The following is a 26,478-nucleotide window of genomic DNA, read 5'->3' on the forward strand; positions in this document are numbered from 1 at the left end:
GCAGCAGTCACCTCTCCTCTGCCTGTGACTGGTTGGGGGGGAGCTATCACACTGATCGTGTCCACCACCCCAACTCCCAGGATTTGCCCCTGGCTGAGGGGACCAGGGCTCACAGCACCGCGGCAAATATATATATATATATATATTATTTTTTATTTATTTTTTTTATTTATTTTTTTTTAATTTCTTTTTGTTTTAATTATAAAATGGTGTGTTAAAATAGCAGATATCACACCTACATAATTGGACACACTAACTCACATGACCGTGCCTTAGCCGCACGCCTGAACTACTTCCCAATGTGACCAAAGCCTTATCACAAAGCCAGGGCCGGCTCCAGGGGTCGGAGCACCCTGTGTTGGCCCTCTTCACTTCACCCTATCTTCGCGCGCGGCCAAAATTGGGGGTGTGGCCTAATTACCATAGGCCACGCGCCTACATGCCGTTATTAGGAGGCGTGTCCGCCTCCAATTAACGTCAGGCTGGGGGGACCCACACTAGCTTGGATTCCCCCAGCTCTTCTCCTGTTACTGAATGGATGTCGCGCAAATCCACGCAGTATCCATTCAGAGTCTCCGGGGTCCGGCACGCCACACAGCTGCGGCGTTGGGGGTCCCCAACCTCCCGATTTGACCACCCACTTCGGGCCACGGGTGGAACAGCGGGACAGCACTGTCCCGCTGAAATCGGGATGTTGGGGAGGGGTGCGCCCTCTATGGGTTTCGTCCCTGTGCGACCGCACAGATCGACCACCCCTAGAGCCGGCCCTGCACAAAGCCACAAGTGTAAACAATATCTGACAGAGTTTTATTTTTTATTTTTTTAAGTGGCAGAATTATCGCAAACCTCAAAGGAGCCGACATCATTCGTCACCAAAGAAGCCGTTTTTGTACTGTTAGGAAGTGTTTAATGCATTATAGTGTCAAAAAACGGCTTCTTTGGTGACAAATGATGTCAGCTCCTTTGAGGTATGTGGTAATTCTGCCATTTAAAAAAAAATAAATTCTGTCAGATATTTGTATTTCTGTCAGAGTGAGGCCACAAATATCTGACAGAATTTTTTTTTTTATAATGCATTAAACACATTCCTAACAGTACAACTTACTGCTCAACACGTATTCCAAAATGAACCACTCTTAAGCCGGGCACACACTAGACGAGATGCCAGATCGGATAACATATCATCCACATCGGCCAGTGTGTACACGCTATGTTGCTGACGATGGGCGCTCACGCGCGTTGTCAGTGAAATCGCTTGTCGGACCCGCACGCATGTCCAATGGGTTACATCATTAGCAGGGCCCCCACTGTAGCGCCGTTGCTCCCGGCATCGGCCAGTGTGTACCCGCTATGTTGCTGACGATGCGCGCTCCCGCGCGTTGTCAGTGACATTGTCTGTCGGACCCGCATGCATGTCCAACGGGCTACATCGTTAGCGGGGTCCCCACTGTCACGCCGTTGCTCCCGGCATCGGCAAGTGTGTACGCAATTGCCGATGCCGGCAGCCCCGCCGGGACCCGCTGCACGACACATCGGCTGGGTTGCTAAGTGTGTACCCAGCCTTACAATGACAGTAGTCAGTAATGTTCAACTGGTTAAACAGCCTGTTTTATTCACTTAAACTGTTATCCAGTTAAATGTTTATTGATTAAAAATAATTAAAATTAAACAGCCTATTCTGAACTCTTTCCTCCTCCTATTCTGTATCTGTTTCACCTTAAATCATCTCCATGTAGAACTATTTTGTCACAACAGGGGCCATTTTATAAAATATACTGTACCATTCTTGGTCGCGCTGTGATATATGCACACCTTGGGAGTTTGAACGCACTTGGCCTCTGGCCTCATGAGTCGCAAACGCACACCAAGGCATGCGGCCAGTTTGGCTTCTGTATTGTCATAATATCCATTCATTGTTTGTGCTTTTCCTGTTTATAATCAGAATTGTTTTATTTTTTTATTTACTGACTGTTGACAATTGTATAATTATAACATATTAATTTTAATACGTTCACGTGTGATTCCATGGAGTATGTTTATGAAAGTGTTTAAGTGTTTATTTCAAGCCGCCGCTTATTGGAGGGTTTGCGCAAAAAATTTAAAGCGGAACGAATGTCAAGTACAAAGCCCAGCATGTTTTTCACTCCATATTAGTGTCGCTTTAAATAAAGTACTCAGGGCCTGATTCAGAGCCGGACGCTCTGACCAGAGCGCTCGCTCTGAATCAGGGCCCTCCTCCATGAAAATGGAGCGTCCTCCTGGACGCTCGTATAGCTGTGGGTGACCCCCACAGCTATAGCGAGCGTCCATGATGATGGTCGCGATGGTCAAGACCATCGCGACCATCGGGCTTGCGACGGAGACCCTGCGGTAGGGTCTCGCTGCCGCAAGCCCTGGAGTGATTTTGGCTCTATCAGAGCCAAAATCACTCCCACTGACATCACTAGTGATGTCAGTGGGGCCGGCTTCAGACGGTAGGCGTTCCCATGGGAACGCCTCCGTCTGGCCGCCACTCCCCCGGCACGCCCACCAAAGGGGGCGTGCTGTCAATCAACATCGAGAGCACGCTACCTTTGGTGCGAGACCCGGAGCGACAGATAGCCCGTCGCTCTCCGGGTCTCACGCATGCGCACGACGGAGCTCCCTCCGTCGTGCGCAGTGGGGTAACATCGACCCGTTTGCGAGCGTCCTTTGCTCGCGAACGGGTCTGAATGACCCCCAGAATCTAACCATGAAGTGGCTTATTAAAGACGTCACATCGTAAATTTAACCCCTCTGTCTTTTGGAGTTTAGAATGTTAGAAATTTTGATTTATGAATTATTTGCACTTTGGAATCATACACATGGGAGTTAACAAATTAGACCTAAGCATAACTCCCATCTGCTCTGATTTCTGCTGGGCAGCCCATGCTTGAGGGTTCTGACTTGCTGTCACAGTCACTGGTGAGTTGGTGCTGTACACAATGGTAGGAGGGCTATGGGAGAGTATTAACAGGCAGTTACGGTACTGGGTTCCGTGTGGTAAATAGCCGCCCAAAACAGTCCTCCACGCCAAGCGAGCCTGAGAAAGGGTTGTGGCCTTGCGGAAAGGTTGTAACTCCTTCAATGTGGGGGCATAGCCTTGTTGGAAGTTCCTGTTTATATCGCTCCAGGGGCGTACACGGCATTCCTAGAGATGCTGGGATGCTCCAGGTTCCTGTGCCGGCTCCTCCCCAGTGAAATTAGCCAAGTTCTGCATGATAATGTCACAATGCAGCACGCGGCTTCCTGTCACTGCAGAGGAGTCAGCATTTTGGTGTCACCCCCTGGAAGGGGGACCCCCAAATGCAGTCTGCACCCCCCTTGTGACACCTTTTAACAGGCAACATGCCTTCAGGGGTGTTTCTATGATCCCTCTGTAACGTGGCTGAGCCCCCTGCCCTATCACAGACCCTCCAAGATGGCCCATTACATTAGTTACAGAATGCTCTACGCCTGGACTTGCTTCTTAATTTATGATTGTAGCCACCTGTGTTGTAACACCCATATCATCGATTACCTAGTTCAACAAAGGTGTCTGCAATCATAAATTAAGAAAGAAGTCCAGGAGTAGAGCATTCTGTACCTAATGGAATGGGTCATTTTGGAGGGTAGGTTATCAGTTCACCTCCAAAGCTGGGAGGTATGGTTAAAGCCATATTAGACCTGGGATATCCAGAGAGTAGGTCTACAAAGTTGGTTACAGCTAGATCCCCTTCCATAGATTGACCAACGTCATCAGTTATTCCCTACCATCCACGTGGGCATAGAGAGGGAATTTAATCTTGTGACGAGCGTAGCGAGCCACCGATTCCGAAGCATGGCGACCCCGCAAGGGGACAACTTTCTTCGTTTGGTGGACAGTATGGGCAGAACAAAGAGGAGAAAAAACTGGGCGCTTCAGTGTTAATCTGTTGTGGGGTACAAACTGCAGCTCACCAAATGGGGGTGGCAAACCCCTATCAAATGCAAGGACAAAGAAAGCAAATATTGGGAGCGCTGTGGTACCAGTATTTAATGTATTTAATGTCTAAAATACAAAATATAAAATATCAATGTGAACACAGAAATAAAAAACAAATCCTATAGGTACAATATAATAATAGTAAATGTCTGACCTAATGGACCTAGGTGAACATGAGTAGCTGATAGCACTGGAATAACTAAATAAGCAAGCAAGCTACATAAAACTAACCATAAAACATAAATATTAAATAAAAAATTAAAATAGACAAATATATATGAAAAATAGTCCACACAGAACCGATGAGGATCGAGAATATAACTCCTTTAGTACAACAGCAAAAGTCACGTAATAAAGAGCACAGGTCAAATCCAATTGGAGTAATGATCCTACAGGTTGTAGTATTTTATTATGACAGATGAATGCATAGTAAATATCCTGCAAGCGGGGAACAATTAGTAGGGAACACAATTAATAATCCATATTGGTGGATGTGTACCTGTGATCTTCAAGTGTGTCCGTATCTCAGAAGTAATAATCCACAATTGCACTTCTGCTCTCACTTACGTCACTTCCAGGTACAGAATCTAAAGGGAAAATATACATTTCCCTACAAAGTCAGGGTGGGCATCTGGGGGGTGACACAATTTGAGTCGTTAGAGCTGGCCCACTGCTACATCATACCACACCCACCACTGTGCTGACGGCATGAATCATATCATCACCCAAAAGTGGGCGGTCTGTTATGAATCACATGATCATCCCCATCTACTTCTCCCACAGTCTAGGTCTAGGAGGATTCCAGGAGCTCTCGGGAGAAACCCAGACTTTTTGCACTCAACACGTATTGGTTATCTATATATGGTTACAGCATGGACAAAACTTTTGCCCTTGCCTTGAAACCAGCCTTTGAAGCGTTTAATTACGTATCTCAGAGCTTCATTACAGCACAGTATAATGGTGCATACACACGGTCAGATTTTTCTTCAGCTCTGAATGATAACGATTTCAAAAATCGTTCATGTCTGAAGGAAAATTTGACATATCTGACATGTTTGAACGATGAACGATGCGCGTTCCCGATGGTCAGATAACGATATCTGACATCTGATGTGTTTGCAGTCAGATTTGGACGATTCCATTCATTTTAATGCAGTCAAAAATCGTTTGTAGTTCAAATCTTTCAAATCGTTGTCAAATCGTTCATCTGACAAATCTGACCGTGTGTATGCCCATTAATATGCAATTAAGCTTACTTAAGGTGCCCATCCACTAGGCCAGGGGTGGGAAACCTTTTTTCTGCCGTGTCATTTTGATATATATAACATTATTCACGGGCCTGGTGCAGGCCACGCCCTCTCTGTGTGATGTCACACGGGGATGGGGCCACAATCGCCAGTGATTACAGCAATGCCTGGAGCATTCTGTGGATGCCCCAGGGAGCTGTAAGGGCAGCGGTGTGACCGTCCGAAGCATCCTAAAGACTCTCCAGGTGGCGTTCTTGCATAGATTCTGGCTGCAGGATGCTATTATAGGCACCCTGCTAGCCAGATGAGGCTAGCAGAAAAACGCTCAGAGGGCCAGACCAAATGATTCCGGGGGCCTTATACGGCCCCTGGGCCTGAGGTTCCCCTTCTCTGCACTAGACAGTTAAATTGAGCGATTGAACGATAATAACGTCGTTATCGTTCACTAATCGTTTGAAGATTGTTCACTAAAATGTCTAAAACGACCAGCAATGCGCATGCCCGCTGGAGCGTTTTAGACCATCTATCATCATGCAAACATGCTGGTCAACCTGACAACAGCATGTTAGCAGATGATTGATGTTCCTACACTGAAGGACTGCTCGTTCAGTGTAGTCACATCACATCATAAACAGACAAACGACTGCATGATTACAATGTCTATAATCGTGCAGTCTTTTGCCTGTCTTCTAGTGGATGGGCAGCATTAGCTTTCCCAAATAACTCCAACTTGTGTTTTACCTTTAACGTAAATACACACAGGCCCATCGGCTTGTGATTGCCCCCCTCCCCTCTCCTAAAGTAAAGGCCCCCATACATCAGAGATTGATTGCAGCAATCGTGCAATTTGTAATCGATTGTGTATAAAAATCTTTCCCTTTTTCAATCGATTGCAGAATTGCCACAATCGATTGTAAAAAGGGAAAGGATTGTTATATACAATCGATTGCAAATTGCAGGATTGCTGCAATCAATTGCTGATGTATGGGGGCCTTTACACAACCAAATTATTTTGTCCGTTCGGTAGTACAGAACTGGGAGAGACCCTGGATAAAATAGCTGCACCTGGGGATGTGGCTGGCGGGAGTGGGCGCCATATTGGGAGTGAAGCGAGATATATATATATATAGATATAGAAATAAAAGTATTATTTTCCAAGGTGGTAGTTTAGGTGTAAGTGCTTTAAAATAACACCTCAGTGTACAGATCATTAAGGATGCGTCTCAGCATGATTCATTTATGTTACCTCGGCAGTAATACTAATAACATATAATGCATATGCTGTAACTACAGGAAGAAATGATGTACATGTACCAGGGAAAGGGAATAACTACTATATCCGTGGCACGCCCTGGTACATACAGGAAGACTTGTAGCAAAGCTCAACACTGACCGAGGCAGCTGCCTGAGCGAGCGCACCTGAGACAGTTCCCGCGCACGGTAACCATAACAACCGCTGACGGGCGGCCGAGCACGGCGGCCATATTGGTGCACCCATTGCTGCAGCAGATCCCTTAAGCACCATCAGACACCGGAAGTGTTTTGAAGCTACTTCCTGTACTCTGCTCATGACTACTCACTTTAGCATTTGCCTTTATTTAATAATCATTCGTGCTGGCTACCATGGAGTCTGGTGACGATCTGTTCGGGGGCATTGTTATGTGTGAGGAGAGGTGAGGTGTCTGTGCGATGTAATGTGACGTAAATACAACAGTAGCTCTTCGCCCTACAGGTCCCTACAGTGCACATGTAGCCCAAAGGGTTTCTATTACACATTATTGAATAACAACCATGGTTATAAAGGACCTGGGAGGTTTTTCAAGACTTGTTTACGTTGTGATAATTTGGGTTTAGATTTTTCATACCTAACAATTGTCCATATTTGGGGAGCCAGGACTTTTCTCCAAATTCCAGTATATTTAGGTGTACCATGCTAATGGGTGCCCCTTCAATGCCATGCATACAAGCAGCAGGTGCTAGGGATGGTGATGTCCGATGGATTTTGTGTTCCGATGTTTCTCCACCATCGATGGCACAGATGTGGCAATGTTTTTTTATTTTTTTTACAGCACGCATAGGTCCTTCCCTGATTGCCCTGTGGCGTTCCCCTGACCCGCAGTAAGGATGCCCACCTATGGTTCAACTTCAAACCATTGATGGTTATTTGTCAGTGGTCTCCTGCCATTAGTGTACAGCACCATTAAATGGCCATACTTAGCAGATGTGAGTGGGGAGGAGAAGAGGGCTAGCAGGTGCTCAGTGGTACAGAACTGTTAAACCCTTGGGGAACCTGCATGCTTCAATGTGAGGAGGAGATGTGGCAACTACGGGGCCTGGAAGTGGGAATTGTTATGATTCACAGGCAGACAGGATGCCGAAGACCGACAGCTGCATCCCGATGGTCCGGTAAGTAGCCTAACCCACTCCCGGTGGTGCCTAATCCTAACCCCCCCCCTCTTCCCGCACCCTAAACCTAACCCACCCCGGGTGATGCCTAACCTCCCCCCCCCCCCCACCCGGGGGTGCCTAATACCCCCCTCTCCTCAGCCTAACCCTCCCCGGTCGGTGCCTACCCCACCCAGACAGGTCCCTAACCGGGAATCGGTATGATTTACCGCCGGACGCAAATCCCGACAGTGGCTGCCCGACATGGGTGAAAATCCTGATTGTCCCTAGGTAAGTATCTACTAACCTCCCCCCCCCCCCTAACTCTAACCCTCACCTTCCTCCCAGTGCCTAAACTTAACCCCCCCTTCCCCGCCGACTAAACCTAAGTCCCCCGGGGGGTGCCTAACCCTAGCCCTCCCTCCCCCTAGCCTGAGCCTAACCTCCTGGGGGGGTGCCTAACCCTAAGTCCCCCCCGGGATCCCTAAACCTCCCCCCCCCCTCCGCGGCTGTGCGCAGCAGCGCCCGGCATCACTTCGATCTAGATATAGATGCCGGTCATTTATCCGTCGCCGGGATAAACCAGTCGGGAAGCCGGCCATCGGGTTTACGTCCGCCGGCTTCCCGACTACATACCCCCTAAACCTAACCCCCCCCCCCACCCTAACCCACATACCTACCTTTGGGATGTCGGCATCGCCATTTTGACGGGTGTCTGTATCCTAACGTCCAGTATTTCATCCGCCGGCATCTTGACTGGATCCCCTGGAAGTGAGGGGGAATGTCCATGTCAGTCTAGCCTCCCAGGGCTCCTGTTCTGCTCTTCTTGCATGTGTGGGGGCTGGTACCTGTGCAGTGAAGCCCCTGGTTTTCCATATACATTTAGCAGGTTTATTTTTGCCATGGCAGAATGCACCCAGGTGATTATCTGCTGATTGCAAGCAAGTTTGCAGTATACCTCTCTGTATAATAATAATGTTATTTATAGAGCAGTTTTTTTTCCCAATAGGACTTAAAGAGAGGAATTCAATTGTTTTTCAGGCACCCAACAACAGCTATTCAATTATTTGCTGATTGGAGTGACTGCGTAAATAATTTTCTCCGCCTCCTGATGTGGCGAGCAGCAATCTCCCATTTGGGCGCCCTAACCTGGATTTTTGCACGGGTTTAGCTGCTTTACGTGATAAGTAATGTAGTCGCACCCGATCGGCACAACAATTGAATTGCGCTGTCGGGTGCTATTATCGCCACCCAAAAGACAATTTAATTTTCCCCTCAAAGTGCTTTACATTTATTTATTACCAGTTACTTTTATAGCGCTAGCATGTTGCTTTTACAATTGGGGACAAAACGGTAATAAAACAAGACTGGGTAAAAACAAAGAGGTATGAGGGTCCTGCTCGCAAGCTTTCAATATATATTTTCATTAAAAAAACAAAATACAAAATAAACTTAACAAAAAAGAGATCTAAGCATTTTGGTTGTATTTTTTATTTTTTTAGAAACTAAATGGACATTAAATACTTGAGTATATAGTTAAGTCTTGAGTCTGTTTTTGAAGGTTTCTAGACTCAAGATTTACCCGTTGACTCACCCGTGGGTGCCTAATACCCCCTTCTCCTCAGCCTAACCCTCCCCGGTCGGTGCCTACCCCACCCAGACAGGTCCCTAACCGGGAATCGGTATGAATTACCGCCGGACGCAAATCTGTGCGAGGAAGCGAGTTCCATAGAGTCGGAGCCGCAAAGCTAAAAACCTCTCCTCCCAAATTAATTCTATATGAAATATAACTTCATTTTATAGGACTTTTATTTTTCACTTGACCAATGAGATGTTTAAAAAAATATTTTTATTGAATGTGAATCAAGTGCAAACAGCCGTTATATGGAAACAGTCAGTACATCGGAAGTTGCATCAGCAAAGTGGCTGTAAGGTCTTAAATCCAACAGGCTAGAGACAAACAAGATGAGATCAAAAGGCAGCCAAAGATTTAAAAAAAAAAAAGGGTACACATAAAATGTAACAAAGAAATAACGTCTGACAACATACACTGTAACATAATATAAAAAAAAACTTACCAAAAGAACATTTGCACCAGGGCGACCCACCCCCCACCTAAAAGAGAATTTTCCCAGGTCATGCCTTGACGTGAAAGCACTTTTATCATTGGGGTCTCCTTGTTGTGGGAAGAGTCCTCTTAAAGCTCTCTTACTGACCCATGAGATTTTAACATACACCCCAACTATCCCTCTGTGTCGCCAGACAGGTCTTTTGCCCCATCTGCTGAGTCTTACTCGGGTTGGGTATGGGAGACCGGCAGTCAGGATGCCGACTATCAAAATACCTACAGCGGCATCCCGATGCTCACAATCCCGACAGGGGCTGAGTAAGTGTCCTAACCCTCCCAGTTAGTGGCTAAACCTAACCATCCCCCCTTGGTGCCTAAACCTAACCATCCCCCTGTCTGCAGCCTAGCCCTCCCACTCTCACAGCTAACCCGGCCTGCTATACTTACTTTCGGGATGGCGGCATGTTGGGATTCCGGCGCCAGTGTTCTGGTCGCGGGTCATGATTCTGGCGCCGGGATTTCGACCATCGGCATCCTGTGCGGCGGTCACATAACTACACCCTGTCCTACTCATCTACCAGTGACAATGCTGGGGTGTTTTGAAGAATTGGGGCGTACCTAGCACTCCAGAATAATAAAATTCATACGTTAAGCGTTATGTTTCCCTGGTACCTTTATAAAGAAGAGACTTGTCTCTTTAAAGCAACACATCTCATGTCTTCCTATGACACCAAGCAGCTGTTTTAGGGCATCAACTTTTTAGACTCCATTTAATGGTAGGCCCATGACAAATGCCCTTTTTTCCCTTGTATGAAAGTGGCCATGATTGGTGTTGTAGAGATCACCAAGACTGAAACGTTTTATCCCCTCCTCGCGGGATCCCTGGAACTGCTCCATGCAGCCATACTTTCCTGGTTTGATTATTTTCACAGCTGAAAACCGGCGCTGTATGATATTTGAGGAAATGAGCAAAAGGACCATTTTAAAATAATGAGCAAAAATGTGATAATGCAGCTTTAAAGGACATTCAAGCAATTAGCTTTCCTTCAGCCAAAACTTAGGCTACATACAGCATATGCCGATACAATATTATACTTGTGGGTTTTGGAGCTTGTCCATATAGAGATTGAAAAATTAATCCTGTTAAAAGGATAGACAAGTGTTCAATGTGTGTTCCTAAAGCCTTTCTGCAGCTCAGTCTACCACATACTTTAGTGTCTATCACCCTGCACCTGTCACAACCTGTGCAGTTCCTCTTTCCTGCAATGGGGTGTCGCTCTCTGCTCTGGTGCTTCTAGCATGGTTGATCCTATTTCCACTTCAGCTAAAGGACCCGGACGTGACGTTGAGTGAGGGTGGAAGTGGTTTTCCATGCCCTGACAGTGCTGTTTTGTCTCAACTGTAGTATCTGGCCGCCAAAAGTAGAAATTTGTACCCTCACAGGCTCGCTTCACTCGCCAAGGGTTTCTATCCCCACTCTACGTTCACGTAGAGAGTAACTGACGACGTCAGGCTCCTGTAGCTGAAGGGGATCTAGCCGCAACCCTTCTATCACGGAGCTCATGCAACAAACTGCTGAGATACAGACCAGAATGTGCTAGAAGCAGCAGAGCAGAAAGCGACACCCCAGGCAGGGAAGAGGAACTGCAGGAATTGTGACCGGTGCAGGGTGCTAGAATGAACACTATACTTAACTAGTGCTCCTATAGAACTCCATTATATTGTACAGAGTGTTAACTCGTGTTTAGAGCGTTGCAGACGGCACTGAAATGAATGATTGTTAGAAACGGTGCATACAGGGCCATTCACTTAAGTTATGTTTTAGCATATAGTGGATGATGAGGGTTGTAGCTCACTGCCAACCTGGTAGCACAGAGTGCTGTGATATCACCTCAAGCTGCCCCTTCCCCTGTTATGACTACGTTTTGATCAGGTACAATGATGGGCAAACAGCTGCTTGGCTTTACAGAGGCTCATACAAAACGTATTTCGGAGGTCACCTTTGCTACCGATAGTATTTAATGGGGGTTGGAGGCATTCAGTACCAGTACTAGTTGCCTGGCATCACTGAGATGTTTGGTTGAGCACATATCATTGTCACATGTTTCCCTGCGCACCTCTATGGGGCGTAAGGGGAAAATTTGCAATGACGGCGGATGCGATGGCCGTTCTGGGACAGCACATTGCATTGATGCCAATGAATTGAATTCCCTCTATAGATGATGTTGTCCCTTAAGATGGCACCACGTGCTATGCTGTGACTATGCAATGGAATGTAACTATGGGCATTTGTTCATGTCTCATGTGTTTTCATTCTTCCAGATGGTGAGTAATGTTATTTTTCTATATATTTTTTGTAACCTTTGTGATTGTATTTCTCTCTCCTTTCATTGTAATTAAATCCCCCACATGCGTTTTATATTGCTTTTATGTTTTTGCTAGGCAAAAGTCTAATTGAAATTTCAAGAAGCAATAGTGTATCAGCCGTCTGTTATACTAACGTATAGGCATTGTGATGGCTTCAGTCTTCATGAGCTGAAAGGCATTTGTGTGCTTGCAACTCCAGAGCAACTTAACATCTTCCATGCATGTCTGTGGGCTGGTGTCGGGATTTAGCAGCCTATATTAAATCCCGAGTCGGGATTCCAACAGAGGTCATCCCGGCCGTCGGGATTTTAACTGCATTCCTATTTAGTATGAGAAGGAAAGGCAAAAATGTGCGGTGACATCTGGCAGGGCATGGAAGATGTACTACTGTTCTCTCCTGGTGTAATGGTGCATACACATGGAGCGATCAGATAACGATATCGCGGTCTGATCGTCCTGCACCCTTCTGGTGTGCTCGATGATCAATATCGATCATCCAGCACACCAGCAACTCACCAACGACTATAGTGACCCGCGATCAACGATCGCGGGTCCCTATAGTAACCTGATCGATATTGACCAGGTTGGCCTGCATCTACGGGCGATGGACGATGTCGCTATCGTCCATACGTGCCCGCGCATCGCAGGTCGTTGAGCACCGAAAAATACACGATATGAACGATAACAATATGATCGTTATCGTTCAAATCATACCATGTGTACGCAGCTTAACCCAGGCACATATACTACTGTTCTCTCCTGGTGTAACCCAGGCGCATATACTACTGTTCTCTCCTGGTGTAACCCAGGCGCATATACTACTGCTCTCTCCTGGTGTAACCCAGGCACATATACTACTGTTCTCTCCTGGTGTAACCCAGGCACATACACTACTGTTCTCTCCTGGTGTAACCCAGGCACATATACTACTGTTCTCTCCTTGTGTAACCCAGGCACATATACTACTGTTCTCTCCTTGTGTAACCCAGGCACATATACTACTGTTCTCTCCTTGTGTAACCCAGGCACATATACTACTGTTCTCTCCTTGTGTAACCCAGGCACATATACTACTGTTCTCTCCTTGTGTAACCCAGGCACATATACTACTGTTCTCTCCTTGTGTAACCCAGGCACATATACTACTGTTCTCTCCTTGTGTAACCCAGGCGCATATACTACTGTTCTCTCCTTGTGTAACCCAGGCGCATATACTACTGTTCTCTCCTGCTGTAACCCAGGCGCATACACTACTGTTCTCTCCTGCTGTAACCCAGGCGCATACACTACTGTTCTCTCCTGCTGTAACCCAGGCGCATACACTACTGTTCTCTCCTGCTGTAACCCAGGCGCATATACTACTGTTCTCTCCTGGTGTAACCCAGGCGCATACACTACTGTTCTCTCCTGCTGTAACCCAGGCGCATACACTACTGTTCTCTCCTGGTGTAACCCAGGCGCATACACTACTGTTCTCTCCTGGTGTAACCCAGGCGCATATACTACTGTTCTCTCCTGGTGTAACCCAGGCGCATATACTACTGTTCTCTCCTGGTGTAACCCAGGCGCATATACTACTGTTCTCTCCTGCTGTAACCCAGGCGCATACACTACTGTTCTCTCCTGGTGTAACCCAGGCGCATATACTACTGTTCTCTCCTGGTGTAACCCAGGCGCATACACTACTGTTCTCTCCTGGTGTAACCCAGGCGCATACACTACTGTTCTCTCCTGGTGTAACCCAGGCGCATACACTACTGTTCTCTCCTGCTGTAACCCAGGCGCATACACTACTGTTCTCTCCTGCTGTAACCCAGGCGCATATACTACTGTTCTCTCCTGCTGTAACCCAGGCGCATATACTACTGTTCTCTCCTGCTGTAACCCAGGCGCATATACTACTGTTCTCTCCTGCTGTAACCCAGGCGCATATACTACTGTTCTCTCCTGCTGTAACCCAGGCGCATATACTACTGTTCTCTCCTGGTGTAAAACGTGCGCATATGCTACCCTTGAAGAGTCCAGCATATTTCCAGCTATGGGCCATATTCAATATGGGGCGAAAAGTCAGTTATGACTTCATATTCCCCTATTTCCAATATCCCCATATTCAATTCCATTGACTTTTTCGCCAGGGCGAAAAGTCGATGTAAAAAAACAGGGATAATTTTTCGCTTGCCTTTAGCAGGCGAAAAAAAGTGCAGAATTGGGGTTTAGGGGTGCAGGCTTAAAAAAAATAGCCTGCACCCCTGGGAATGGTCCCTAAATCTGTGTTGAAGTTTAAAAAAAAAAAATAGGGACACCCCAAAAAATGAATTTAAAATTTTGAGGTTTAAAAAAATAAATAAATAGGGATCACATTTCTAAATTAGTGGAATGGAATCCAGAAGGGGTTCCCTGATATGCGGCAGGTGTTTTCAGTAGCGGCAGGTGCATTTTTCCAGAATTTTAAAACATTTAAAGAGACTTAAAAATATGCTTGCACCCATTTTCAAGTACCCCAAATTTGATGGGCATAGTTATTTTTCCCAAAAAAACCTCTAAATGCTCTTCTGCATCACCTTCTTCGAAGCCGCATTTATGCACCTGCCGCGGCAATTTAAAAACCCGACTTTCTTCTGCAAGCAAAAATGGGGGTACCCATAGTGATCCCCCATGTCTGGACATCTTTACGGGGGTCCTAGGATTTTTTCCCGAAAATTTACGTTATTTTTTGCAAATCCAAGTTTTGCCGGTTCCCGATTTCGCCTACTTTGAAATTGAATACGGGGAATAGCGGACACGAGCGCAATGCTAGGAGGCGAAAAGTCCAGCAGGCGAAAAGTCTGGACTTTTCGCCTCAAATTGAATACGGACCTATGCTTCTAGCGCAACATGTGACCTACTGTACTTCATAGAATTTCTTTTATCTCTGCAACACAATTTTAAATTTCTACCTTCTACCGCCTGTAGGTACCATGGGGAAGGATACGAAGAGGGTTTTACTGAAGGAAATAAAGTTGGTGAGGCAGAGGGCAAGCAGTATGGAGCTATATACGGTGCAAGAGCTGGATCTGAGGTAAATTTTGTATTTTGGATAACACGGTTGTCTGGCTATAGTCCAACCTCCTATAGTCACTAGCTGGTGACATCATCTCAGAGCTGTAAGAAAAACTTATTTATCTACAAATTATTCACAAGGAAAAATGAACGAGCTCTTTGTGCTACTGACCTTAATTAGTCATTTCCTCGTTTGCCTTTGGTCTTGTGACTCCCAGCCTCCGAGACTTGACACCAGACATAGATATCTTGTCAGAACACCGTGTGCTCCTCCGTGACAGTACCCACGTTCAGGAGATTAACCCTTCCCAGGCCTCTGTCTGACATGTAGCTTCCATAGACAGAATGGTGAAATCATCTGGCAACTTTGTTTTCTACGATGTTCTCTATAGTTTGTAACTGGAAACCTATTAAATATTAATATTTATGCTGGTCAACCAACGCCATTAAATCTATCCTCCCTGTGCTACAAGTCGCGTTACACAACCAGTGAGCGACGTTCTACTCAGCGCCGAGCTTCTTTTCGTGCTACTTTTCCCCCTTCAAATTTGTCTTTGTCGCTAAATGATGCACAAGCAGCTTATGCTGATTAAAATGATATGCGGCATGCCTATATTCTGTGTGCAACTGCGGCTGTATCTGCATGCGAAATGCTACGTTACTGTGTCAGCGTCTGTATCTGCATGCGAAATGCTACGTTACAGTGTCAGCGGCTGTATCTGCATGACAACTGCTACGTTACAGTGTCAGCGGCTGTATCTGCATGCAAAATGCTACGTTACTGTGTCAGCGGCTGTATCTGCATGCGAAATGCTACGTTAGTGTCAGCGGCTGTATCTGCATGCGAAATGCTACGTTACAGTGTCAGCGGCTGTATTTGCATGCGAAATGCCACGTTACAGTGTCAGCGGCTGTATCTGCATGCAAAATGCTACGTTACTGTGTCAGCGGCTGTATCTGCATGCAAAATGCTACGTTACAGTGTTAGCGGCTGTATCTGCATGAGAAATGCTTCGTTACAGTGTCAGCGGCTGTATCTGCATGCGAAATGCTACGTTACAGTGTCAGCGGCTGTATCTGCATGAGAAATGCTTCGTTACAGTGTCAGCGTCTGTATCTGCATGCGAAATGCTACGTTACAGTGTCAGCGGCTGTATCTGCATGAGAACTGCTACGTTACAGTGTCAGCGGCTGTATCTGCATGCAAAATGCTACGTTACTGTGTTAGCGGCTGTATCTGCATGCGAAATGCTACGTTACAGTGTCAGCGGCTGTATCTGCATGCGAAATGCTACGTTAGTGTCAGCAGCTGTATCTGCATGCAAAATGCTACGTTACAGTGTCAGCAGCTGTATCTGCATGCGAAATGCTACGTTAGTGTCAGCAGCTGTATCTGCATGCGAAATGCTACGTTACTGTGTCAGCGGCTGTATCTGCATGCAAAATGCTACGTTACAGTGTTAGCGGCTGTATCTGCATGAGAAATGCTTCGTTACAGTGTCAGCGGCTGTATCTGCATGCGAAATGCTACGTTACAGTGTCAGCGGCTGTATCTGCATGAGAAATGCTTCGTTACAGTGTCAGCGTCTGTATCTGCATGCGAAATGCTACGTTACAGTGTCAGTGTCTGTATCTGCATGCGAAATGCTACGTTACAGTGTCAGCGGCTGTATCTGCATGAGAACTGCTACGTTACAGTGTCAGCGGCTGTATCTGCATGCAAAATGCTACGTTACTGTGTCAGCGGCTGTATCTGCATGCGAAATGCTACGTTACAGTGTCAGCGGCTGTATCTGCATGCGAAATGCTACGTTACAGTGTCAGCGGCTGTATCTGCATGCGAAATGCTACGTTAGTGTCAGCAGCTGTATCTGCATGCAAAATGCTACGTTACAGTGTCAGCAGCTGTATCTGCATGCGAAATGCTACGTTAGTGTCAGCAGCTGTATCTGCATGCAAAATGCTACGTTACTGTGTCAGCGGCTGTATCTGCATGCGAAATGCTACGTTAGTGTCAGCAGCTGTATCTGCATGCAGAATGCTACGTTACTGTGTCAGCGGCTGTATCTGCATGCGAAATGCTACGTTAGTGTCAGCAGCTGTATCTGCATGCAGAATGCTACGTTACAGTGTCAGCGGCTGTATCTGCATGCAAAATGCTACGTTACACTGTCAGCAGCTGCGAATAAGACTCATTGTAAGGGAAAAGGTCTCATGAAATGACGATCGGTGCTACAGAGTCGGGGCATCGAGTGACTAGAAGGGCTGTTTAATGCGCATGGAGTCTAGATGTATGTGGACACATCTGTAATTGCCTTCCATTGCGGTTCTGCTGCGCTCGCCCCTACCCATCAGAGGCCCGCATATAACAGCCCTGGCCACCAGCTATACCAGGCCTGGCCAACCTGAGGCTCTCCAGCTGTTGTGAAACTACAAGTGCCAGCATGCCCTGCCACGGTTTTGCTATTAGGAAATGTTAAAACTGTGGCAGGGCATGCTGGGACTTGTAGTTTCACAACAGCTGGAGAGCCACAGGTTGGTCAGGCCTGAGCTGTACTATCATATGCCCCCTTGTGATTAACAGTCTCTGGACCTGACTTATTTCGCCTTATTTGGTTTTCTCTGTGGTGGTACTGTGACCAGGATACTGCTGGTACATGCCGCTGTGCACTAATTCTAATGCTGCTGTTTCACTTTTAAACAGCTCTTCTCACACACCGCCTGCTGCCCGCCTGCTTTTTCTCATCTGCCACCCCCTGCCCTCCAGCCCTACCCAGATTGCGGATGCGGGGACTGTCCCACCTGTCTTGCACCCACTGAGACTGTCACATAATTCTTACTGACATTGCCATGAACTGCACTGCGCCAGCTCGGCCGATGCGATCTACAATGTGATGATCACTTTCAGAAAGTACAAAAATACAGCACATTACACACAGCTGATCCCGGGCTGGTCATACATCACCGATCGGTCACCTCCCAAGTGCACCCTGTGCTCATAGAGGTGCTCCCCTCCCTGCTGGGGAACATATCGCCTTGTAAAGTTTGCAATGTCCAGAGCTGACCGAGGGATTGCTCAGGGCAGTGATGGGGGGCAAGGGCTGGGGTAGGTGCTCAGAGCAGCTGCAGGGGAAGGGCTTGGGAATGCTCACACAAACCTATTGGGCAGCTTGGGATCTCGGCGGGGGTTGGTCAGTGTCCTTATAATATAACAAGCTAGTGTTCTGTAGGTTGGGGAGAGTGGGCACGGTAACCGGGATGCCAGCCTCACATATTTTATTAGGCTGCATGCACTGGCTGACATGGTGAGAGGTTGCGGATGGCTCAGCCAGCACCAGCAGAGCGATCACACTGGCTGTGCATAGGGGTTCACTTCCCTTAGGGCATGCTGGCACAATGTCATCCACTTATAATATACAGCTTTCCCTCCACCTGCAAACTGGATACTGTAGTTCCTCAATATAATGGAGGCGCCTGGTACTGAGGAGGTCAGCAGAGGGGCTGCAGACACTGGGTCACTGAGGGAGTGTTAGTGGAGCAAACAACCCACCTGCTTATACTGTGACTGTAGACGGCTCACACTGATTAATGCACGGCTCACACTGATTAATGCACGGCTCACACTGATTAATGCACGGCTCACACTGATTAATGCACGGCTCACACTGATTAATGCACTGATTAATGCACGGCTCACACTGATTAATGCACTGATTAATGCACGGCTCACACTGATTAATGCACTGAGCACGATTAAATACTCATCACTGAGCTAATCTGATTCTCTGACAGCACCACACGGACCCAACTACACTTTGTAATGAGAGCGGTGCCAGAGCTAATATTACGACCTCAGACATTAAGATTGTGAGTGGAATTTATTTTAAGCTTAAGTTGTCAACATTTTCAATCCTTTATAGTTATGATCCATGTAGACTTCATAGCCTCATCTAAACCCATTAAAGACTCAAGTGAAATCATATAGAATATCCCTATTCGGGAGGGTGAAACTCCCCTTTTCCAGAATCATTATATTTTTTTGCTATTTTCCAATCCCTGTCCCCTTTTTTTCCCAATTCTAAGTAAAGAGCCAATCACCATGCAGACAAATACTCCCCCTTTCTTCTAGAATGGTAGGAGACCAAAATATATACATGAGGCTTTGGGGTGCCCATATATTACAGTTTCAGAGGAGCCCAGCCTTATGGTTTAGGCCTCAGTGAGAGAAACTACGGCATTATCTATTTATTTTATTTATTACCAGTTATTTATATAGCACGCACATATTCCGCAGCGCTTTACAGAGATTATCTGGCCATTCACATCAGTCCCTGCCCCAGTGGAACTTACACTCTGTATTCCCTACCCCATGCTCACACACTAAGGTTAATTTTTTGGGGGAGTCAATTTAACCTACCAGTATATTTTTGGAGTGTGGAAGGAACTGGGAGAATATACAAACGGGCGCCGAGAGGGGGGGGGGGGGCGGGTACAGTTTGCCCGGGCTTCCAGAGGGGCCCGGCGGGGGCCAGGGTCTGGCGCCGCCCCCCCCTCACTTCCTCCCTCCCTCCCCTCTGCAGCTGGGCTGCAGCGGGAGATTGCTTGCGGCTGCTAAGTAGCAGCCACAGCAATCTCCTATGCCTGAAGGGGGGAGCGATCACACTGATCGCGCCCCCTACTGGCTTTGCGCCGGGCTGAGGGGCTCACAGCGCCCCCTCCCCGGCGCGAAGTTGCACTGCAAAACTTTTTTTTTTTTTGTCAAGGGGGCGTGGCCACGCCTTCTGAAATTAGGCCACGCCCCCTCTTTACCGGGGCCCCGCGTGGCTCTCTACGCCCCTGTATACAAACTCCACACAGGGCCATAGTGGGATCCAACCCATGACCAGCACTGCTAACCATTACACCGTCTGTGCTGCCCTGCTAAATCCCTGTTTTACAAGAGATCTCCTCTGGGAGTCAAATTAAAGGTAGACCTAGGAATATACAGACAGCCCATTTATTGGCAGGACGTTATGCCTCTGGGACTCTAAATGAAATGACATCACCATATCATCACGTAATGCTAACGTGGGTCATCTTCTAAATTGGGGTAAGCTAATAACTTGGGCAGATTGTGTTTCCAGTTTTAGTGTCCTAGTATGGGATATTTTAGGTTCTGCCAAATCTCTCACTTTATAAATCACTTATTAAGGAGCGTTTCACATGCCCTTCTCTAGATTTGGAATTATTTGTCAGCAACAGGAGATGGGACCTGGTTTCATCTTGAAGCTATATCATGTTTCCTGGCATGGGAAGCAGCCAAATAGAATTAAATATATGTGTAAGTGGGAGGAATGACAGGCTACACGATGAATAGCCGGTTCTAGGCTTTAAGAGCATTAAACATTAGAGCTTGTCCGATGTCCTTATTATTCAAGGAAAGTTATAAAGTCTTATACAACTGGCGTTTAATTTCTACCCAGTTAATGACCATGTTTAATATGATGTAGTCCTCCTGAGTATCAGCTGTAACTTGGAAATAACATACTGTTTGTTGTTTGTGAATCACTATAGAAAGGGGAGGCTAGCACCAACTGACACAATAACCTAATACATAATAAAACTTCATTATAAAAGTCTGCATGTCGCTGTCAGGAGATCTCTGAAGTCCAATATTTTTTTCAACCATTATCCAGAGAGAATACCACTCTGTTGTACATACCGGTAGCTGGCAAATGAGAAGTATTTCTCCACTTAATGCGCTCCTCTCACCTCGTATATAGGAGTAAATATTGGTCTGCTCATCAATACAATACACTTTGCACCGCATTCATTTGTATGTGACTTTGCTGTTAACGGGTGTTTCCACTCTCCTGATCATTTTGGCCTCTGCTGGGTAATCTGTATGTAATGCCGGCTGTCTGAATGCCTCCTGTGAAAATACCAACAGCGGCATCCCGATGAATTGTATCCTGACAGGGGTCAGGTAAGTATACCTACTCTCTCCCCTTCTCACCATAACCCTCCCTCCTTGTAGCTTAACCCTCCCCACCATGCACCCTAACCCTCCCCATTAGTGCCTAAACCGAAGTCTCCCCCTTTCGTGCCTAAACCTAACCATCCATAGCAGAGGGGATTAACACAGTGGTTCTAATTTAAACCCTTTTTAAATATGAAATCTGGGATCTATGTGAACAGTCAGGAGGCAAGGCACTGCAATGCCAGAGGCTAAAAATGTGCTACCAGGAAACCTCTCCGAGTTCCTATGGAAAGCTGACGTGTTGGGAGTGGTTTTGGCGGTTCTCAGGCAGTATATGCGCTGCTTTTGTGATGTTCTTGGTCTTTAAGGGGTTCCCACATGTGATTTGATACATATCTGAGAACCCTTTTGAAGACCAAAAACATCACAAAATAAACACACACAGGTTGATAAGAGCCTAAACCACTCCCATGTCTATGTAAACAGGCCATATTGGCTATAAAGGGATAATAGATTATTGAACATCTTTGTTGTCTTAATACTTTTGCTGTTGATGTCAGTAATATTTTCTTTGTGTTTGCCAGCTGGGTTGTTATCTGGGATTTGCATCGGCATGGAGGCACCTCCTTACTCCCGGCTCAGAAGATAGAGAGAGGTTTGTATCTCTCCACTGCAGAAACCACACACGTGGGATTTATAGCGTTATTGATAGTGTATAAGTGGCCCTCTGAGACTTCTCCTGTGGCCAACAACTCATCCCTGCTCTATGCTCTGTACATTTCTATGCTTTATGTCCCACCATCCCACTGTTCACTGCATACCTATGCTTTACTGCGTTTAACCTGCGGCCCCAGATCCGATTGTGAGGCTCGAGTGTAATGTGTGGCCCTTTTGTAGGCTAGGTGTACATGTGGCTTGAAGGGTCTCTGGTTGCCCATCGTTTATTTGCGTTGGCCAGGTTTATACCTTAGACTGTAGGACGTTACTGAGCTTTCAGCTACATCTCATAGGAGTTTCTGCCAGCCATCGGAGTTTCCGCTGGGAAGATGATATTTGGAAGGAGGAACTAATGCAGTGCGTGGTATATTTTGTTTGAGTTCTCTTCTGTTCTCTTCATTATTATTCTAATATTATGTTTTTTGTTTGATTCAGTAAGAAAATAAAGACTCTGGACTCCCTCATAAAAATGATTCGGGGTTTCTCGTGTGATAACCCGACAAATGACAAACTGCAGGAAGAGATCTCCAGGATCCGCGGGAAGGTGAAGCAGGTTAGTCGGTGTGATAGTGCACTCTATTGCGTGTGGCAACCTTTCTCCTCTTTGTCCTTGAGGAAAAAGACCAATAACCTAGACTTTTCTGAGTAGCAATTCGTAGCACCGATCACTATTGAACCACACTTGAATTAGGGAATCTGTATGAATGACCGCCGGACGTAAGCCCGGCGGTTCAAATCCCGTAGCCGGCAGCCCTATGGGTGAAAATCCTGACAGCGCTGGTAAGAATACTATCCCTACCCCTCTTCCCCCCCCCCCCCCCCGGCACCGCCCCTAACACTCCCTTAGGGGTGCATAACCCTAACTTCCCCCCCCCCCTTTAGTGCCTAAACCGAACACCCCTCCCCGCACCCTAAACCTAACCCTCCCGTGGGGGGTGCCTAGCCCTAACCTCCCCCCTAGTGCCCCCATCCCCGGCTAAGTGTATACTAACGGGCCGGCGTCTTCTCGGCATTCCGGTATCAAGATTAACATTGGCGTCGAAATACCAACGCCTATATTACTCCAGATGCCAGGATTACAGTGTCGGGATTGAGACCGGCCGCATAACTACATCCCTTGAATTAGGGCCCTATTGGTTATAGCGTTGAATAACTCAGGGAATGTTTATTTATATGCCACACAAGTTCAGCTTGTGAGAGATGGGCACCAGGGCATGAGGCGGTGGAGATGGAGTGCAGGAAGTACATTACCGTCTATTCGGTGCCTACACACATGAAGATCCAAAAATGCAAAAAAAAATAAAGAAAAATGGAAAGATTACGAATTTTTTATTTTTTTAAATCATCACGCTTATTATCTTATATTCTCAGACTGCTATAATATTATATACACTGGCTTTTGGTGCTGAGTTGACCACCAGAATGCTACAGCAATATATAGTATTTATACCAAAGTCTTATTATTTGTCATCTTTTTTTTTTTTTTTAATTTACAATATTACATAATGATCACATTAAAAGTATATAATTTTGCTCTTATATAGATATTATTAGTATTATTACAACAAATATTAATGTTATTTTGGTGGTAGTTCTCTTTATTATTCTAGCGGTAGTTGTCCTTTAAGGACAATTACTTAGATGTGTCTATTGTTTTCAAGTATGAGATTGATGTCATCTTATAACACCCAAACCAGTATATATTGCATATTTTCTGTATAGATATATTTCTCATGTATCTGGCAATGAACTGCAAGATATAATGTCCACACAGTGTGCTACTATAATACTTACGTTGTGCTTTTCTACCATGGCACTTTGAAACACTGAAATAGACATTTGTACCAGAATTAAGCAATGGACACAATCTGGTGATGTTTAGGTGTAATGCTCAGATGGGGGAAGGGTATAAATTAGCGCAATAATAAAGAAAGGGATGTAAGACCGGTATGCTTTTTAGATTGTTTGACCCCACATGTATTTAGGCTCACGCTACAATAACGTCAGACCGTCCCATATATTCCAATATGTTACACTGTTTTTTTTTTTTGTTGTTTTTTTTTAAATCCTTATTTGTATTTTTTTAATGTAGGTCTGTTCCATGCTGAACGTTCAGCCGGACTTTAGAATGAACAGTGAAAGCTCTGGACTCTCATTCTGATCTTGGGGCCTAAAGAGCATCTCTTGCTGTGCGGTTACGAGTGGTAGTGAGAGGGCCGGCCGTGCGTATTCTGGGCCTGCGCAATCTACTTTGGTTACTAAAGGAATCGGAGAGAGGTTAGGCCGAGAAGAACGAACAACGACCACTGCAACAAGGAAATATACGACTGTGTGTAAACCAACAGTCAGCCAGCAACTTGGAGTAAGTGCTGGCCATAGAGGGTAAATTATCTTACGGCATGTCCAGTGGTATGCAGTGACCGTTATATATGGAAGTGTATTCGGGAAAAGGAGCCTGGATTTTGAGCGTTTCATTCTCCTGTTTTATAAAGAAAAACTGATTAACTAATCGGTGTATGCTGGAACTCTGCTAGTGACACACATTATATAGCTCTCCTTTTGGATTAATTCTCCAATCTAGATAAAGAAAAAAAGAAAAGCATTTGAATGCTGACTATTTCAGGTTTTATTCAATTACACCTCGTATAAACACCTTCATATCTAGATTGAATTGCTCCTCCTATGACCAGACTGGCTTACAGGCACAATTTCTTGTGATGAGTCAGTTACACTAAAAATAATTAACTTTCATTTTTTTCTTTGTTTTTTTGGGGGAGAACTGGGACATTGTTGCAAACCCCCCCTCCAAAAAAAGATAAGGTCTGGTTGGTTGGCATGGTCACATCACATTGAGGGTTGGTGCACTTGTTGCTGAATGGTGAGATGGTGCCTGGGCAACTCTGGGACAGTTCTTGATTTATGGACAAGCGCAGCCAGCTTGATTGTTTAGTTAAACTAGCAGAGTAGTTTAAAAAGCCTTAGGAGTGGATTCAGTTAGGGGAGATGTGCAGGCGATGCCAACAGTGTGCCATTGTGACAGCATCACATCGCAGGCAACTGTACCCTACATCGCCCCTAAATCGTACGTATTAGTTTGTAGCCCCACAGGGAGACATATTAAAATGCTCATTGCCATGGTTACAGTATGTATGGCTGTGCTGCACACAGTGCATTGCACTTAATTGACTCAACCCCTAATATTTTAATTTCTCTTTCTAAAGACTTCAGCTGACCATCTAATAACTAGAGCTCTTTTTATTTTTATTTTTTGGGGGGCCTACACTTTCATAGTGAATTGGAATCCCTGCCAAAGTTGTGACTCCTAATGTAGCAGAGTTTAAGTAGGACTGTTACCAAACTGTCGGCAATGTCCCAGCCAGCGCTCCGATGAGGGTCACTGACTCCAGTGTGAAAGAACTGGTCTCCACTGAGAGGTTTCCTGATTGATTAAGGGACAGATATATTGAGCATCTTTTGTGGATTTCCACAAAAAGGAAGTATCCCCTCAATGTACCAAGAGGGCGCCACAGCAGATATCACAAACCATGATGGCTAATGTGCTCCCCAAAGGTTTCTATGGAGACTGTGAAATTGAGAGATGTACCATTCTGTGATGAGTTTTACTTTTCACAGTTTGCCACTCCCCTGCCCCCTCCTCTCTGACGATGCTTTCAAAGGCGTTTCCCATTAGGATACATTTTTATATAGGCTACATAATTGCCACAATGTACTACAATTTATGCTTATGGGGAGAGTAATTGGGATACAATACTCCGTTACACAGTACACAATTGGTACTACTGTGTGTTGGTCTATTCCTGTACTGTATTGATGCTTCTATGCTTCTTTTCTCTTTTCATGGTGTTAGTTATGTTACCTGCACTGAATGATGTTTTATGTATTTCTTTGTCTTGTTTGTTATTGAAAAGCTCTTTAATAAAAATACATGATTTAAAAAAAATATGTAGAATCTGTTTATAATCCCAAATGAATTCATTACTATAGGGAATATCTACAAGTCCCTTTTTCTAGGAAACTATATATAGATGAGTCACTGTGATAGTGGTTGAATTTGTGAGACTCCACTGGAAAATACCCAGGGGCAACCGTGGAAGGTGTGGTGCTGTGACTTACGTCATTACAGCCCACCCTTGCTGCAGAAATCCATGGCTCACCGGAGGTGGGGGCACAATGGCACAATCCACAGCAAATCGCTCATCTTGGGCTCTGCCCACTTCTCATCGAATCCGCATAATATTCACATTGAATATAATTCTGAACTACGTGCATTGCTTCTAATGTAAAGGTTATTTGCGTAGCAGACTTTTTTTCTTTTTATTATCGGTAAACCTTTTTATTAAAGAACTTTCAACATACAGTACAACAAGAAGACATAGGGGGGGTATCCAATTAGCCGCGATCGGCGAAAAACGGCAATATTTTGCTGATTATCCCCGTTTTTTTGCCTGTTTGTGTTTTTTTTTTTTTTTACCCTATCCTATTATTTTGGTCGAAATAATAGGATATTTATCCCGAAAACACACAGGTCCTATGTGTTTTCGCCATTTAGGTGGTGAAAAACTGCACTTGGATTATTTTCGGGACACCTCAGGTCCCAAAAAATATCCACGATAAGTGCCATCGAAGGACGGCACTTCGGGGCTAATTGGATAGCTCTGTCGCGATCAGTTAGCAGCGCTATTTTGGATACCCC

General features: G+C 45.7%; 1 protein-coding gene across 1 annotated transcript; it reads left to right on the forward strand.

Annotated features, from left to right (window-relative positions):
- The first annotated feature begins 6,748 nt into the window (after positions 1-6,748).
- On the forward strand, positions 6,749-26,181 carry LTO1 (LTO1 maturation factor of ABCE1). Its single transcript, XM_088461490.1, has 5 exons — positions 6,749-6,902; positions 15,002-15,107; positions 21,632-21,702; positions 22,200-22,317; positions 23,857-26,181. Exons 1-5 carry the CDS (start codon positions 6,853-6,855, stop codon positions 23,923-23,925), a joined length of 414 nt encoding a protein of 137 aa, XP_088317616.1. The 5' UTR covers positions 6,749-6,852; the 3' UTR covers positions 23,926-26,181.
- The last annotated feature ends 297 nt before the right edge of the window (positions 26,182-26,478 follow it).

This window comes from Taudactylus pleione, unplaced genomic scaffold (genome assembly GCF_031769625.1).
Source record: "Taudactylus pleione unplaced genomic scaffold, aTauple2 ptg001060l, whole genome shotgun sequence".
NCBI lineage: Eukaryota > Metazoa > Chordata > Amphibia > Anura > Myobatrachidae > Taudactylus > Taudactylus pleione.